Source organism: Tenebrio molitor, chromosome 1, assembly GCF_963966145.1.
Source record: "Tenebrio molitor chromosome 1, icTenMoli1.1, whole genome shotgun sequence".
Taxonomy (NCBI): domain Eukaryota; kingdom Metazoa; phylum Arthropoda; class Insecta; order Coleoptera; family Tenebrionidae; genus Tenebrio; species Tenebrio molitor.
The window spans coordinates 46244648-46260507 of record NC_091046.1 but is presented as its reverse complement, the minus strand read 5'-3'; the positions used below and the strand labels follow the sequence as shown (position 1 = coordinate 46260507).

General features: G+C 41.9%; 1 protein-coding gene across 8 annotated transcripts in view; it reads right to left on the bottom strand.

The window, feature by feature from the left end:
* Window positions 1-3042: 3042 nt before the first annotated feature.
* zfh2 (Zn finger homeodomain 2) overlaps window positions 3043-15860 on the bottom strand; it is a 130231-nt gene continuing 117413 nt past the window's right edge. For 7 of the 8 annotated variants that reach the window (XM_069059167.1, XM_069059173.1, XM_069059150.1 and 4 more), the window contains one exon: window positions 3043-5834. In XM_069059167.1, the coding sequence (XP_068915268.1) occupies window positions 5242-5834 (593 nt within the window). In that variant the 3' untranslated portion in view covers window positions 3043-5241. Of the gene's footprint in view, window positions 5835-10934; window positions 10988-15860 lie in introns of all 8 variants that reach the window. The other variant, XM_069059196.1, reaches the window with a different exon arrangement.

The following is a 15860-nucleotide window of genomic DNA, read 5'->3' as shown; positions in this document are numbered from 1 at the left end:
CCGATTTAACGCCGGCGTAAATAAACATTTCCCAGCTCGACTCTTGCTCGACAATGAACAAACGGACGCATTCTTTTACGACCGTCGTAAACACGGGAGGAATTAAAAACAAGTCCATTACCGCGAGTGGCCCGCAAGGCTCCTCGCATGGACCACTGCTTTACACGCTTAAATAGAAAGGACCACATGATTAACGTCGACATTGTTTATTTGGGTGGAGCGCGTAGTTGTGGACTAATTCGGCGCTCCCCCATTTGGCGATTGGTGGGGGCGGGGGCGGCGGCGTCGCAGGAATATGTGAGGTATTGGCGGTACACGCGGCCAGATGTGATGTGTATGCATGCATTCCAATAAGATTGTCTGATTGAGTCTCTCAAGATGGCGCTGAGTGCAATGAATAAAACATCAAGAGCTCGCAGGGAAATATTGAAAATTGAAAAGAGTCTCGGAGGAGCCGCGATAGACTCAATCGATGTCGTTATGTAAAGCTCGCGTATATAGTAGGCCGTGCGACACCCGAACGCCGCCGCCTCCGACAATTAGAAGGATTAGGGCCGATCCTTATTTTCCGAAAAATCCCATTACGCCGCCGCTTCCTGTTGATATACACCTCCGTATGTGTATTTTCTATAATCGAACCCCAAATACATATATACGTTAGGTGAGGATCAAATAACGGGCGGACCGGCGCTGCAGCCGCCGCCTAGCCGCCCCCGCAGGTGACAGACTCAGCTGGTCGACTGTGCGGGGTTAAAAATCCCTCTGATGAAAAATAAACACGGCTTTCGTTTTTCCTGCCAAAGCAGATTTCGACGGCGGCGGCGGACTTTCAAGAATTAAGGACGCCGCATCCGTAATGCGGTTAATTATCCTGCGGAAGGATTACGCCGCAGAGTGGATTTGCATCAACAATTAAATCAGTCAATTTCCTCCCAAATTTCAAAATGGACAAATTTTGGAAAAAATTACAAAAGCACATTAGTGGCGGTCACAACAAGACGGTACGCCGCCCCGCACGGCACCAGTACAATCTCTACTACCCCAAGGGGGTCGCTAATGATTGCAAAGTAGTTCCCAAGAACGACAAAATTTTTGTAAATTTTTTCAAAATTTACTACTTTTTGCGTTTTTGGGTATTTGATGGTTTTGGATCTGTTCGTCGTCAGCGAGAATGTCCGAGCAAGTCGGAACGGTTTCGGGGATCAGAGCCCACTCGATCGAAAACGAGATAATTGGAAATACTTTTGCCCCAAAAAACGCGAAACAAACAACAAAACAAGAAAAAAACTGAAGCGATTAGATCATTAGGCGTCAATCGAAGTGGAGAGCAGACTTTTCTTTTGTTTATGTAAGCCGTGATAATTGAAGTGTGTAATACATTCTTTAAAATTGTTCAAAAACAAGTTATTAACGGTCGAGGAACATGAATAAGAGCAACAGAACAACAAAGCGGTACAAAATGGACAAAAAAGACATAAACAGATACAAACACAACGACCAGCATTATTATTATTATTTGGGACTATTCTTATTAACATCATCTACACCACTGCAATTATTATAAGTAAATGATAATAATAATAACAGTGCTGATTTTTCTGTTTTTTTTTTTGCATTTATATTTTCTTTTGGACTTTTTGATTTGCTCTGTTTCGATTTTGACCGAATCGGGGCTGTCCGCGGCGATTTCGTATTGATTCAAGTGCATTTTTACCTTGTCCTCTCTTAAAATATTCATCATCTCGGGAATCGATGCCGGTGATAATTTAATAACCAGTATAAGTTTCAAAGGCCCTCTCTAATTGGTGGCCTGACTTATTGAATATTAATGTATCGAACTGAAGATTGTTTAAAAATGGTTTTCGCCGCTCGCATTACCATACTGAATTAATAAACAGTTAGACTGTTAATATAGAATAGTGGCCTGGCACGTCAAAAAAAGAACAACGAAAATACAACAAAAAAAGGGAACAAAAAGGGATATTTTTAGAACGAAAATTAATCACCGTAGGTGAGGGTGTTTCCAGCTCGGAAATACACAAAGCTGGGAAGACGATAAAGAGAATTTTTGAAATTTGGGCAGTTGTGAAAAAAAATTTTTTTTTGAAAATTCCAAATCGTCAAAATTTTATTTTGAAAAAACTTCTACTTCAACGACAAAATGTGTCTCTTCATTGTGTCAAAATTCATTTTGTCGACGTGACAGTTACAGTTGTTGAATATTCCTTTTCGCCAAAACACCCTGTATAATTGTGACCGCAAAATGAAGTTTTTCCAAACAACACCTAACATCCCAAGAATGTCGTCTCTTAGAATCTGAAGTGTTTTAAGATATTTTAGAAACTAAAACATTTGTAGGGTGAGACACCTTGTATATTTTTTACCATCGAGTCGAAATTTTTTTTTCCAAAAAATAATCATAATTTTGATGCAGTTGCGACATTTTGAAAATTGATTTTGGGTGAGTGAGACTCCCTGTATATTTTTTTGAAAATTTGATCTAAATCGGTGTAATATTAAACTTTCGTAAAGAATTTGACTTGAGTGTCATTATTTTTGAGTCGCTTTTGACATCCGTTCAAGCCAAACGTCAAAACTCCGCAGCCGCCTCGATGTTAATTCCGTTTGCCATAAATCAGCTTTGCAAATCCAGTCTGGCGGATTATCTCGACTAATTTGACCATCAGCGCGTCAGGAAGATTAATTCACGTCATAATTCATCGCCGCCGTCGATGAATAATTCTTCGATGGCAAATTCCGAGAAAAATCAGAAAAATCAGAAAAAAAAGTCGGCTCGTTTCGGCAACAGTAATTGGACGTTTAAACGGAGTTTAATCGAGGTCGGGGCACGCCACTGGCGCGCGTTTACGAGTTAATCCAATGGGCGTAGTGCAACGAAGGCGAGTCGTAATTATCGGCGAGACAATAAATAATTGCAGTTAGCATCTGATCGTGACGAGTCGCCCTTTGGCCGTTAAGGCGGGCGCGGACGGTCGAGCAGCGTCGAGCATGGTGGATCGGGTGAGAATAAAAGGCGGGAAATATGATAAACTATGTAGTTTATTTTGACTTTCATATACACTCACAAATTGAGAGCGGCTTAAGCCGTAGGATACAAACATTTACCTAGTAATTATTATTATTAATATTCATCATCAGTTTTGTCTGAAAAAATAACGGAATCTTTGCTTATTGTGGGTCATGTGATCGATCGAGACATGGAAATGAGATTTATAAAAGAGGAAACAATCCACATTATTTTGTCAGCTCACAATATGAAACTGTATAAAAAATCAGAGCATTCACAACAATCGAACAAATGGTTTTCTTCGTTTTTCTTCTCTTGAAATAAAAGAATATTTAGTCGGTAGCAGCATAGCGACGAAGCGGCGAGCGCTTCGCGAGCGAGCACTCTCTCACACATACGCAGTCGCAAAAATGTTCGAAATGAGAAAAACTTAAATAAAAAAAATATATATACATCACAAAGTGGGAGAAAAATAAATTAGTTATCTATGCAGAGTTATGTAAAACTTAACCTAAAATCACTGTTTGTCAAGTCTTACGCGGCGAACGTAAATAAAAACATCGTCTAAAATAAAAGCTAACCTTAAAAAATAATTTATACAGCGTCAACACTTACAAACCTACGTCGTCAGCACGGGTAGTATTTACAAAGATGCAACGGATATGTCCTTATGATACATACTGGCTATACAAAAACGTCGGTCGAACACATAGGCGCCGACTGCGGGGGGGCTGGGGCGAGATGTCTGCACGCAGGTGAAAACAATAAACAACAAAATAAAAATAATCGAGGGTCCGGGCAATACATACACATATGTACACACAAAAACAAACAAAACGTGGGACCAGTAAAACAAATTCGTAACGGTGATGGCGGTGGTGGGCGGAGCATGCGTGTTAGTGGGATCTAGGTTAGGATGCATCTTTGTAAACCAGGCGTCATGTATGAGAGCGAGTATCGTAGAGCTCCAGAAGGAAAGAAAAAAAAATGTATAAAAAGTCAACATCTGCTTCACGATATGAAATAGATTAGGAACCACGTTGCGGACCGAGTCCAGCAGTACTCAAACAAATTCAATAAATACACACTGACTGCTCTATACATAGCAATAATAATAATAATAATATAATATGAATAGTAATAATAATCGTGTAATACGTCAGGGTGGGCGGGCCCACGTGTCACATTCACTTAGCATTGCTAGTTGCGGAGCGCGGGCGGCGGCGCGCCCGGCGGGATCGGGGGCGGGGGTCGGAGTTAGTGGGGCAGGCCGGGCGCGGGCCGGCCGAACTTCGCGCTATATCAACAATCACACTTAGTTCCAAAGAAACTCACTATATGCGAGGCAGGTCATACCGAAGTATTTCCCAGTTTTGAGTTATTTTGGATACGTAACCTAGAATATATTTAAAATTTTAAATATATATCTACTACTATATATACGTACAATGCCGGTGAAAACCAACTTCTTTTAAAACATAATAACTATTATTACTTAAACACCGTATCGATTATTAGTAATTAGTAGGAACCAATTTCACTGCTGGCACGAGGGTGGATTTTGGGTGAGACCATGAAAGCGGGCGTCCGTGTTCTCTTACCAGCTGATATAGTTACATATACATATATATGATAAATACAGCATTTGCCTTATCAACTTCTTTTTTTAATAATTAGTGTCAATAATAATAAAAGTTTTTTTTTTGTAATAATTTATCGTTTTAATAATAATAATGAATAAAAAAGCGGCCAGGTCCGTTGCGAGTCGTTTTGAGGAACTGTCGGACCGTGGCCGATAGGAACTTGTTTTACTGGGCTCCAGGAGCCCGTGGACCCTCCTGGGCGCCGCATGCAGTTATCTACATCTCGATAGGAACATTGTATGTCGCAGTTTGATATACACAGAAAGTGAGGAACTCTGGCCCCGCTGAGGCCGCGTCTGGCGAGGCCTCGAAACCTAACCTCAAAGCGTCAGACACGTGACCGCAGCTGGGATCGCGCGCACAACTCATAGTAACTATACGTTGCAATAGGAATCATCGGACCTACTCGACTATACAACATATACACAACTACACTGACACATCTACGATAACATAACATATCCAGATAACGTTCAAAAATATAGAATCAGCTGTAAATATATCAGATCTCGAAAATTGCTTATTACGTTAGGTTGTAGTTGGAGTTCTGGTTTCATTGTCGAGTTCCTGTTAGTGGCCGGCGCTGGTGAGGGGCTGCGCGACGTCCGGGGGCGGCAGGAACCTCCCCTTGCGCTCGGCGAAGGTGTTGGAGTTGGAGTCGAGGCCGCGGTCCGGCGCCGCCTCCTGCGCCGCCCGCGCCGCCAGCAGCGTGATCTGGTTCACCACGTCCTCCATCTCGTGGCTGAGCGGCGACTCGGCCGGCGGCGGCAGCTTGGCGCTCCCGGCGTGCCCGTCGCAGTGGCGGCGCAGCTCCGGCAGGCTCTTGAAACGGTCGCCGGTGTTGCACGACTTGCACTCGTACCCGGTCTGGACGATGCGGAACGCCCCCCGGTTCTCCTGGTTGCCCCCGTAGCACTGCCGCTGGTGGACGAGGAGCGGCGACTCGCCCGGGAACGCTAAGCGGCACTTTTTACACACGAAGCAGACCTCCACGTCCGTCTCGCGGATCGACGGGTCCGACGGCTTCTGGTGCGAGTCGGGCAGTTTCAGTGAGGTCACGCCGGGCTCGGAGTTGCCCGCCGCCACCTGCTCCAGCACCGGGGCCGGCAGCGGCAGGAAGGACGGACCCGAGCCCGTGTCTAGAAGCAGTCCTCCGGCTCCCCCTGCAACAAACAAAATACATCACTCCAACAAACGTCTCCATCGCCGACAACCAAAAACGTACGAATCAATCTACGCGTCTAAATTACTCATTCACCGGTTGAAAAAAAGAAAGCGTGGCGCAATCACCGACTCGCCTTTTGTCCGGCGAGTAATATCTTTCAACACTGCACAAAAAATTAATTAAAAATTGCGCCTGCACGTGCTGACTAATCTAGGCTCGGCTACCAAGTCTAGTTGGCAGTCCAGATAATGTATTGGCTATCTCTGGACTTTCTTAATTAATCGCGCATGGTTTGATTATTTATGGCGATTTTAACATTCGCCTCACGGTCTTAAACTCCAATTAAATAATAACATAATTTCTAATTGAAAAAGCAACAGGGAGTTCCCCGACATTGACGACGCGCGTTAATTAAAACCCCACCGTATCGATTATCGTCGGCCGGTCCTAGCAGCGACTTGACTTTGGGCGAACCCCTTGTCGCTCTAATTCGCGCGTCGAGACTGTGAGGCTGCGGTGTCGTACCGCGTTGTCGGAGGTTCCGGCCCGCCGGTCGACGCGCAGTCTGACCCGTCGCGACCAGTTTATCAGCGCAACCTGATTAGGCCGTATTTAAAATCCATAAAGTCCTAACGGCCCCCCATTAAAAATGCTCCACACGTTCCGAAATAAATAAAGAACGCCATTAGAATCGTATACAGGAGATAACACACTTGTCAATACATTAAACTGAACATTCAAAGCGGTCGCTCAGCGGAGTCGAGACCGGGGGGACTCCCGGCGGCACACCGGCCACTCCTCTGGACGAGTGGAATTGAGGCAAGCCCAATGTAACGTGGTCTTGTATAAATTTGTATCACAGTTGTGTCTTAGATTGAGTCTGATTAAAATGTAGTTAAGACTCGGCCCACTCAATCACAACAACATTTATTTTCAGACGAGGACTCGGATCAATGACTGCGAACGGAGCACTACTCGCATAAATTACGGGGCTAATTGCTTATCGCGGGATGGGACAGGAAGCGGGACCCGGACCGTGAAGGGTGCCCAGGGGGCGGCCATCACCCAAAAAAAAAATTGAAACCGGGAGGAATGAATGAATTTTATTTGGGTTGGGTATTGAGGTGAGATCTGGAAAGTGTTAAAATGTTCTAAACTGGTATCCTCCCACGCACTAGATTACAGTTCCAACAGTAATTGAGAAGATCCACCAACTTGAAAAACGAAGTAATTCCAAAAATAATTAATTCATTTGAAACAACATTAATGTGTGCAATGAGACGATTTGTTGCCAAAACTGAAATTATATCCTCCTCCACTGACATTACTTTCAATGTAATTTATTGGAAACTAAATACCATTCAACTAACAAATTGTTGTTGGATTAAGAAAATTCTCGCTTGCTTAATTTAATTTTTAGAACAGAAATAAATCTAGGTAGTTACAAATGTAATAATAATAATTAAAAAAAAATGAAACCGGGAGGAATGAATGATTTATTTATTTGTCATTACAGATAGTTCCATTAATTTATTTTAATACGCCCACATTTTACCACACCGGAGAGTGTTCACACGACGTTACCGATTACAAGACAAGACTCAAATAATGAAGTTGTGAAGTAGTGAAGTTGCAGCTGAACGCGGTTTACCTCCTGTCACCCGGCGAAGTACCGACTGCGACCCAGGCTGCTTAACTTCCTTCATCTAATGACAATAGTGCTTTGATACTAGTCATCCAGTGACTTATTCTATTACTGCTGTATGATTATTTTGTTATTATTATTGTCACATTGTTGTTGACACTGGAGAATCGGGGTGAAATTAATTTTGAAGCTTGAAAAATCAAAAATATTTTGTATGAATCAATCTACGCATTCACTTAAGTTTTACGAACTCGTGGTTCACAATTCCTTGTACATCTTAATAGGAAATCATTCAAATATGTCTTTTAAAAAATCAAGGGGACGCAAAGCAAAGTACAGTCGTAGATTAATTCGCACAGCTGTGAGTGTTGAATGACATCAAACGAATCAATTCCAGACAACGTTTTTTTCTAGTTTTATAATTGTGTCTGCTGCAGATCTCCAGGTTTTGTATTTTTCGCCACAGTGTCTAAATATTCTTGTCGTAGATTATTTCATACAGACATTATTGACAAACAGAGCAAAACAATTTCAAAACGTGAAAAAATGAACAAAACAAATTTGTCTTAACTAGGTCAAAACAATATTCAGTTGTTAGTGAAAACATGCATGAATCAATCTAAGAACTGAAATTGGTTTCTCAGAGGTCGGTGCATTCTTCTTTTATTACTTAAGAAATGAATGTTTTAGGCCCCAAGCTAGGAAAATTCTTCAGATAGTTATTGAAGTTATTTTAAATCACCAAAACGAGACAAAAGTACAATCGTAGATTAATTCACACAGCTGTGTCGAAAAATATCAAACAAATCTATTTTATAATCATGCCTGTTGCGTATCTCGAAGTTTCACATTTTTCGTCAGAGACTGTCTAAATATTGTCGTAAATTAATTCGTAGGGACATTATTGAGAACGTGAAAAACAGAAACACAGTAATACAATTTCAAAACATGGAAAAACTTAATTTCTCTTAAGTAGTTTAAAACAATGAATTAATGAAAACCTGCATGAATCAATCTACGAATCGAAATTGGTTTTTCAAAGATCGGTGAGTCAAGAAATTAATGTTTTAGGCCTCAACTAGAAGTTTTAATTGAAAATTCTTGAGATAACTATTGAAGTGAAATCACCAAAACGAGACAAAAGTACTGTCGTGGATTAATTCCCACGAATAATACACATTACATAACCAGGGTGATAGTAAAATGTGAAAACGTAAAAAAACTTGTTTGATAAATAGAAATGCACGAAAACCGGTATGAAACAATCTACGAACCGGAATTCGTTTTTCACAAATCAGTGAGTCATAACTGCAGCGTTTTTGTCGGAAGATTCTTCAAATAAGTTACAAAAACCTACGAGAATTTAAATTACCAAAGCCAGGTGAAAGTAGAGTCGCAGATTAATTCACACCGAGATTGTCAATAACTGTCATAACATCAATCCCAAACAACTTTCTTTGATTCTTGGAGTTCTCTATCTTATAAATCTATCACAGCCTGTATGAATCAATCTACGGATATAAATTGGTTTTTCACGGTCCAGTGAGTCACAACTGTATCATCGGAATATCTTTAACACAATTCTACATTAGTAGAAAAATAAAACTGTCAAAAACCGACCCTCCAGAATCGTACAATTTATTTTTTATTTTTTGAAAATATCAGTTTTGAAATACAAATAAAATACAATTAATTTGAATTGGAATTAAAATTTGCGCTGGAAAATTAGAGCAACGCATCACTAATTTGACAAAACCAAGATTTCCAGAGCAATTTCGTTCAAACAATTTTAAACGGTTTTATTTTGACAGTTGTGTAGCACGGCCAGTACGAACCAATCTACGCGTCGAGATTAGTTTTTCATGGACCATTGACTCAGTATTGTGTCAGTGAAGTGTTTTCTAATGTAGTTTTGCACCAATAGAGGACCCTCAGAGTGAATTTATTCATAACGGCATAAATTTGAATTTTTGAAAATAACAACTAAAAGAAAGATTTTGTCAATTGCGTGAACACTCTGTAGAGCTGTAACGGTTGATGAAAGTTGTCGGTGCTTCTTCCGTGGAGCTTTATGATTATTAGGAGGTCGATCCGGATTATTCCCGAATAAATTAGTTATCGATCGCGATCCGGTCCCCGTATTTTTTATGGGGACCATAAACAATAGTGAGCATCGTGGAAATTGCGTTCGAGCCACTTTTTAATTATATCGCGGTTTTGATTAAAAAATCCCGGAGTCACATAAAAAATAAATTGCCTATTTAATTGCACCCGTCCAAGTCGGTTCCGGCCCCCGGTCGATTGAAATCGCCCCCAGTGCGCACTTGGTCGACTGTAAAGCGAGGGCGAGGGTTTCTTAAAATTTACTTTTTCGCTCCGCGAGTTATAATAGCGAAGGGAGGGTTGCCTTGGGGTGAGATATGGATTTTTGCTTCCGACGCGCAGTTTTTCTGAATTATAAAATATCTCCGTTCGCTCTGCTACATCGTTATATTGAAAATTTCCAAGTTTTTTTCGGGGGGGCGCGTCGAGCAGGAAGACCGGGCGGACGTGACGTCGCGACTAATTATAGTGTGAACCGCTCTTAACAAATTGTAATTAGTACCTTAATAGGGATACAGTAGTTAAACTAATTACCTAAACAATTTACACCATAATTGTGACGGAGCGGAGGCGGACCGATCTGTCACGCGTTATATAAACAAACTACGAAGCGTCAATATTAATTGTGAACGGGGCCTAAGACATTCGGAATTAAACCGATGACAGTGACAGATAACCAATTTACGAAGATTACACTGCACAAATGTTTGTGTTGTCGATCGAATTGCTTTCCTGCGAGATGATCATGCTCGGATTAAAAAATAATACGGTCGCGGCCAAAGTCACGTCTTTGCTAGATTCGGTCGCGGCGCGCTTTTAATTGCCTGAAAATTCCACGTCCGGACGTAAAGCTCGCCCACGTATTGAATTTCCTCGGGGTTGAATATGTGAAAACGAAATTAGCGAAGCGTCCCTTGCTTATCGGAAATTGGTAAGTTTGTCGGGTGGATGTGATCCCGCGCCAGATCAATAATTTAAAAGTCGTGACTCATTTTTTCTCCGGCGAGGGTGAAAGCGCCCTTAATATCGTCACATAAAAAATCGGAACGACCCTCGCGCGATAATCTCCCCCGGATCGTGTCCTTGACGAATTAAGGCGAGCTTAATTGAGGGTTTTAATTAGGTGGCGGGGAATTAACGTGGCACCCTTTAGCGGCCACTTGTTGCGCGGCAAGGGTTCGCGTAATTAGCGATCGTTCGCGGGACGGGCTGGTGGTGGTGGTGTGGGGGTGGTGGGTGAAGACTTGTTATAAATATTTCGGGGGGTGAATCGCTCAGTGCACAGTGAGGTTTATATTTATAACAAGCGTGACCCTGCGTGCTTAAAGTTGTAAGAAGTTCACTACTGACCTTTGCCATTGAGGCCAGTATCGGTCCATAGTCGCATTGAGATGCATCGTACGCTGAAATATTGAAAAAAACAACCATAAGAAACAAAAAAAAATCGACACTGAAATAATATGATTTCGTTTTAAGCACGTCAGGGTCGCTATATAACCTCAGACTACTTAGTGGGTGACGAAAAAAGGCACAACAACCAACAACATGCTTAAAAATCGGGGGGTGGGTGAAGCGTGGCATGCGACTCTCCCCCCGTCGAGGGCCGCACTCGATCTGGTATCGGGGTGGCCGCGCTCGGGGGTGGTTTATTTAAAACACGTACCACCGCGTACGGGGCATTTTATATTTAAATGTTGCATGATTAGCCGGTATTAAATAAACGTAAGGTACTCTCAAAGGTTCGGTTATAATTTATTTTTTATTGTCTATTGTCTACGAACATCTCACGCCATTACAAACCCGATTTCTTCGATTATCATAAATCTCGCCAGCCACGCCACCGCCGGGACCAGACATTTTTCCACGACGTGTGTATTCGCGATGATAACGATTTATCAAAGGGCCCATTCTAATTCAGGACCGGTGCAGGGGGCCGGATGTCGCTGTTTGTTCAGGACGCGCCTAATTTCCAACACCGACAGGTAGAAACTCGCCGCCCCCGAACCGATCATTTCAATCCATAAAAAGCCGTATCATTGTTCTGCGCCCATAAATTCCAACTTTTCACATTAAATCCTTCTCTTCGCTTGGTCTTTTTGTGGGGCCCAGATTCTACATTTTAAACGGCTGCATTTCTTTATATTCAAATGAGAGACCCGGCTGGCCACTTAAACAATCGGGAAGGCCGGCGATTATCATTAATTCGCTTAATCCGACTCGCGAGGGGAAGCCTCTCCGACGGCGAGGCGCTAAATAGCGCGCGGGACGCTCCGCGGGCGCAATTAGCCGACACTGTCGACATCTCTGGTCAACGCGCGAAGCGTGCCGCGCAACTACGCCCTTGTTACAAATGTTTCTCGCATCGCAGATGGCTGGGATTTATCATATACTCTTCAATTTTTCAATCGAACTGTTCTGAGTCAGTCGAGGAAGCAAAAGAACTGTTTCAAGAATGTCTCGTACAAGACATTAGTTGCTCTACTAAGTACAAACATTTTATCGAAACATCAACACTTTCGAACAACTACAATGAAAATGGTTTATTCCCCAAAATGGAATCCATTTGTGGTAATGTCTTATTATGGAAATGCTCAACAACAAGTGGACTTAATTTCTCAATGTTCCAAACCAGGAACTGTAAATAAAAGAAAATCCAGGATTTGTGAAAGTTGTCAAAAAATTTGCATAGTCTAAATAAAAAAGTTTTTAATGACAGTTTAAAAACTAGAGGAAGAAACTAGACGTTACTGCCGCCATATTGGTATTTTTTTTGTTTTTGTCATGTTTCAATAAAATTTCAGTCGAGTGATTTGATGATTTGATTTAGATAATTTGTCAGTTGTAATCTTCAAACCCCTTGTTCTTAGGCAACCATTTCCGGTGTAAATTTGCCAGCCAACTAGGATGTAAGTAATATTTATAATAATGTTAGAGTAGGCGAGGCACACGTGCGTCGCCAACCTTCGGGACAATATTGAATTCCGTGGCCAGGTAAGTGGACAAAAGGCGGATTTGGCGGCTTTGTTGCCGGGTGCATTGTGGGTGCCCAGGTAGCGACGGTGGAATGCCACGTTGCAACAGAAATTATGACGTGACGATTCATCAATCGGGGCCCGATACGCTTTTGTCGCTCATCTGTGCGTCTTTGTGCGAAAAAATAGTTTCCATGCAAAATCCCCTAACTACGCATTGTACCCCCGAATGATTAATGGCGCAGAAGCGTGGTTTATTTGGTATTAAAACGCGTCCCCTCGGGCACCCTCCGCGTTTCTGATATTGTGGCAAGAAAAACTATATCGGGCTTTTTTTAAAATGGAGATTTATCGGTGACATTAATTTTAAAATTGTCGATGGTGCAGGGGTTGTTCTGGGGTGGCTTTCCAGCAACCACCCCAAATCGCTCCGAAACATTTACCCTTGGAACGGTCGCAACAACAATGGTTTATTGGTATTGTTTGTGCCCCGGTCTAATCCTGCGCGTCTTGGATTTGTAAATAACGAAATTTCGGCGGTACCTTTGATACTTTGCCCATTTTTACGGGCCCGGGAGAGAGCGGACACGTTTATTGTGGGGCAATTGGCAGTAAACGACGGTCACAACGCACGAAAAACCGAAAACCGGCAACGTTACAAATTGGGGAACAGTTATGTAGCGGAGACGTAGCGCCGCGCGATGTTACATCTGGGTAACAGCGAGAGAACAAGGCCAGATTTCAGGTATTTAGAAATGTTTGGGTGCCTTTCGGGGCCACCTGTGCGAGCGGGTGTCGCCGCCCCCGATTGCGGCATGTCCAGCAAGCCGTGTAACGCGCATTCTCGACATCTCCGGCAATAAAGTCCCAAGAATGCCAAATATCCCCGGAATCACCATCGAGCATACCCAAACAGAATTATGACTTGTTATATGGCCCCTCGATCATCCGGGAGTCGTTACGACACCATTTAGCCGAATAACGACCGCTCGTAATTAAAGGATTCTTCCGGGAGTCCGGGCGCGTCCGGGCGAATGGGAATATTCAAAATGGGCGTCGGTGTCCGGAATTTAAGCGTTGCATGTGTGATCCGGGCTCCGGCAACTCCTGCGTTAATCAATCAATATCTCCAATAACATCGCATGCCCACGGCTGCTGCCTAACTAACCGGATGATTTAATCAGCATCGGGGCGGAAATTCTGTCTTAACAATTTGGCTACCGGATTAAAAAAACATCGTCTGGCGGCGGCTAATTGGGCCGCTCCGGCGGCAATACCGCGGATATTAAAATTTTAACATCCCCTCGGAGCGCTTCTCGTATGTCAATGCGGCGGGATCAGGGTGGCACCGGAGCGGAGCTCGCGCCGCCGACGGGTTAGACGCCGCCACCCGACGAAATCCCGCACAGGATAAAAAGAAGCCGAAATTCATTACATGCTTGGCTTCATAGGGAGATTGTATTTTTTTCGTTTTCGGGACGCCCTAGGGTGGCTGTGCTTAGATTACGGAAAGCGGAGAAATTCAGACGGCTATATAGAGCGCAAACACCGCGGAATTTCAAATAAGCCACCGTTTAATTTCGGAGAGGAATTGACAGCAACTCGCGTTTCGATATTTCATTTCGGGGGGCGGGGGTTGCGACCCGACGAGGCGAACGTCACGACTCGGGGATGCTCCAACGGTCGGTCAATTCCGGATGAACTAAAGTAGATTAGCCAGACGTAATCCTGAATTAATGTTTTTTTCTTTTTGTTAGAAGCTACATAAATCTCATCGACTACGCGATCAAGACAAACTCGTTTTATGAAATTCTGTCGAAACAATCTGCTAGACAAAACTTTGGCTTTGGCGACTGAAGACTTCGACAAACACCTTTTCCAACCCTTCCTGACAAGACGAGCATAAAAGTATGCCGGAACAATGGCGCTATTGAACCCGAGGGCTTGAATACAATTTGGGTGAAAGCTCAAAACGAACACTTTATTTGTCGAGCTTGAAGAACAATTTTTAACCTAATTTTGAAACTCGAACAATCCAAATTACTCTTTTCAAACAATACTGGACATTTAAAGTCACAACGGGAATCGCTATCTACGTGAAGAAACTGAAGAAAATCAAATGAAACACTGAAAACATTAAACTGAAATATTTTCTCCTATCTTTGCATTAAGTCTTCTTCTTTCCAGTAAAATATTCTTCAAAATTGTGCTTTCAAAAATTCTTCTCTTAGCAAATTTGCATCTCTGTGTGATGAAGAATGCTCGACTGGAACCAAAATCTTCAGTTTCTGCATCTCAAGACCAAAACTATGTCTTGAAGTCTTGATATCCTAATAAATATCTATTATTTGCCCAATTTACTTTCACTGTCTCTTGAATTATCTTCAGAATCTTCATTTTGCAAGTAAGAGTCAATTTTTTCTAGTTTTTAGCAATTTTATCTTTGTCAAGAATTGTTCAATCTTTCTTTATCAAATTAGTGTCTTGGCGTTGTTTACGACAAAAAGGCAAGATTTATCTTGAAGAAAAGTAAGAAGTAGAATCAGTAGAATGAAGATTAACAGGTTTACTGCAAGATTCGAACCTGCTAAATTAGCATTTTGGGAATCTGTCAAGAGAAATAATAATCTAGATCTTCATAAAAATTGTTTTCCTAGTAAGTTGCTTCAATTTTTTTAGTATTGTGCAATTCCAAAAAAGAATCTGTATCTTCTCTGGATAATGGACAAACCATTTGGGAATAATTTCAGCCACTTTCATTCAAAATCTTCATTCTCAAGCAAAAACTCAGTAGCAAGTTTTCCAACTAGAACATATTTGTAGTCTTGTTTCTTCTTGTTTTTCACTTTTAAAAATCACCAAGATCTTCGTTTGCAAAGAAGAACCAAACTTCAGCAGCAAATATTTCATCTTTTTCTTCACCAATTTATGTTAAAAAAAACTAATTTCTTCGTTAATTAAAGTTGTAGATTTTGTGTTCTACTTTCGTAGATAATCACAGTCGTAGTTATTTTCTTGGGTATTTCTTCAACAATTGAATCAGATCTTTTGAATCGTCATTTCTTCAAAAAGCGATCTACACAGACTAGATCTTCTAGTTTCTTTGTTGGAAACAATCTCAAATCTTCAAAATCTTAATTTTTTACATTTGCTTGTCATATAGAAGATCTCAGTCAAAACTGAAGAAGACCACTTGTCAAATCTTTTCCAAAGTTTGTAAAGAATTTTCAGAATAAAATCTGCATTCACAGTTTTAGTTTCAGATTTCTGGTTGTTTGGTGAATATCTTCAACAGTGCTTTCTT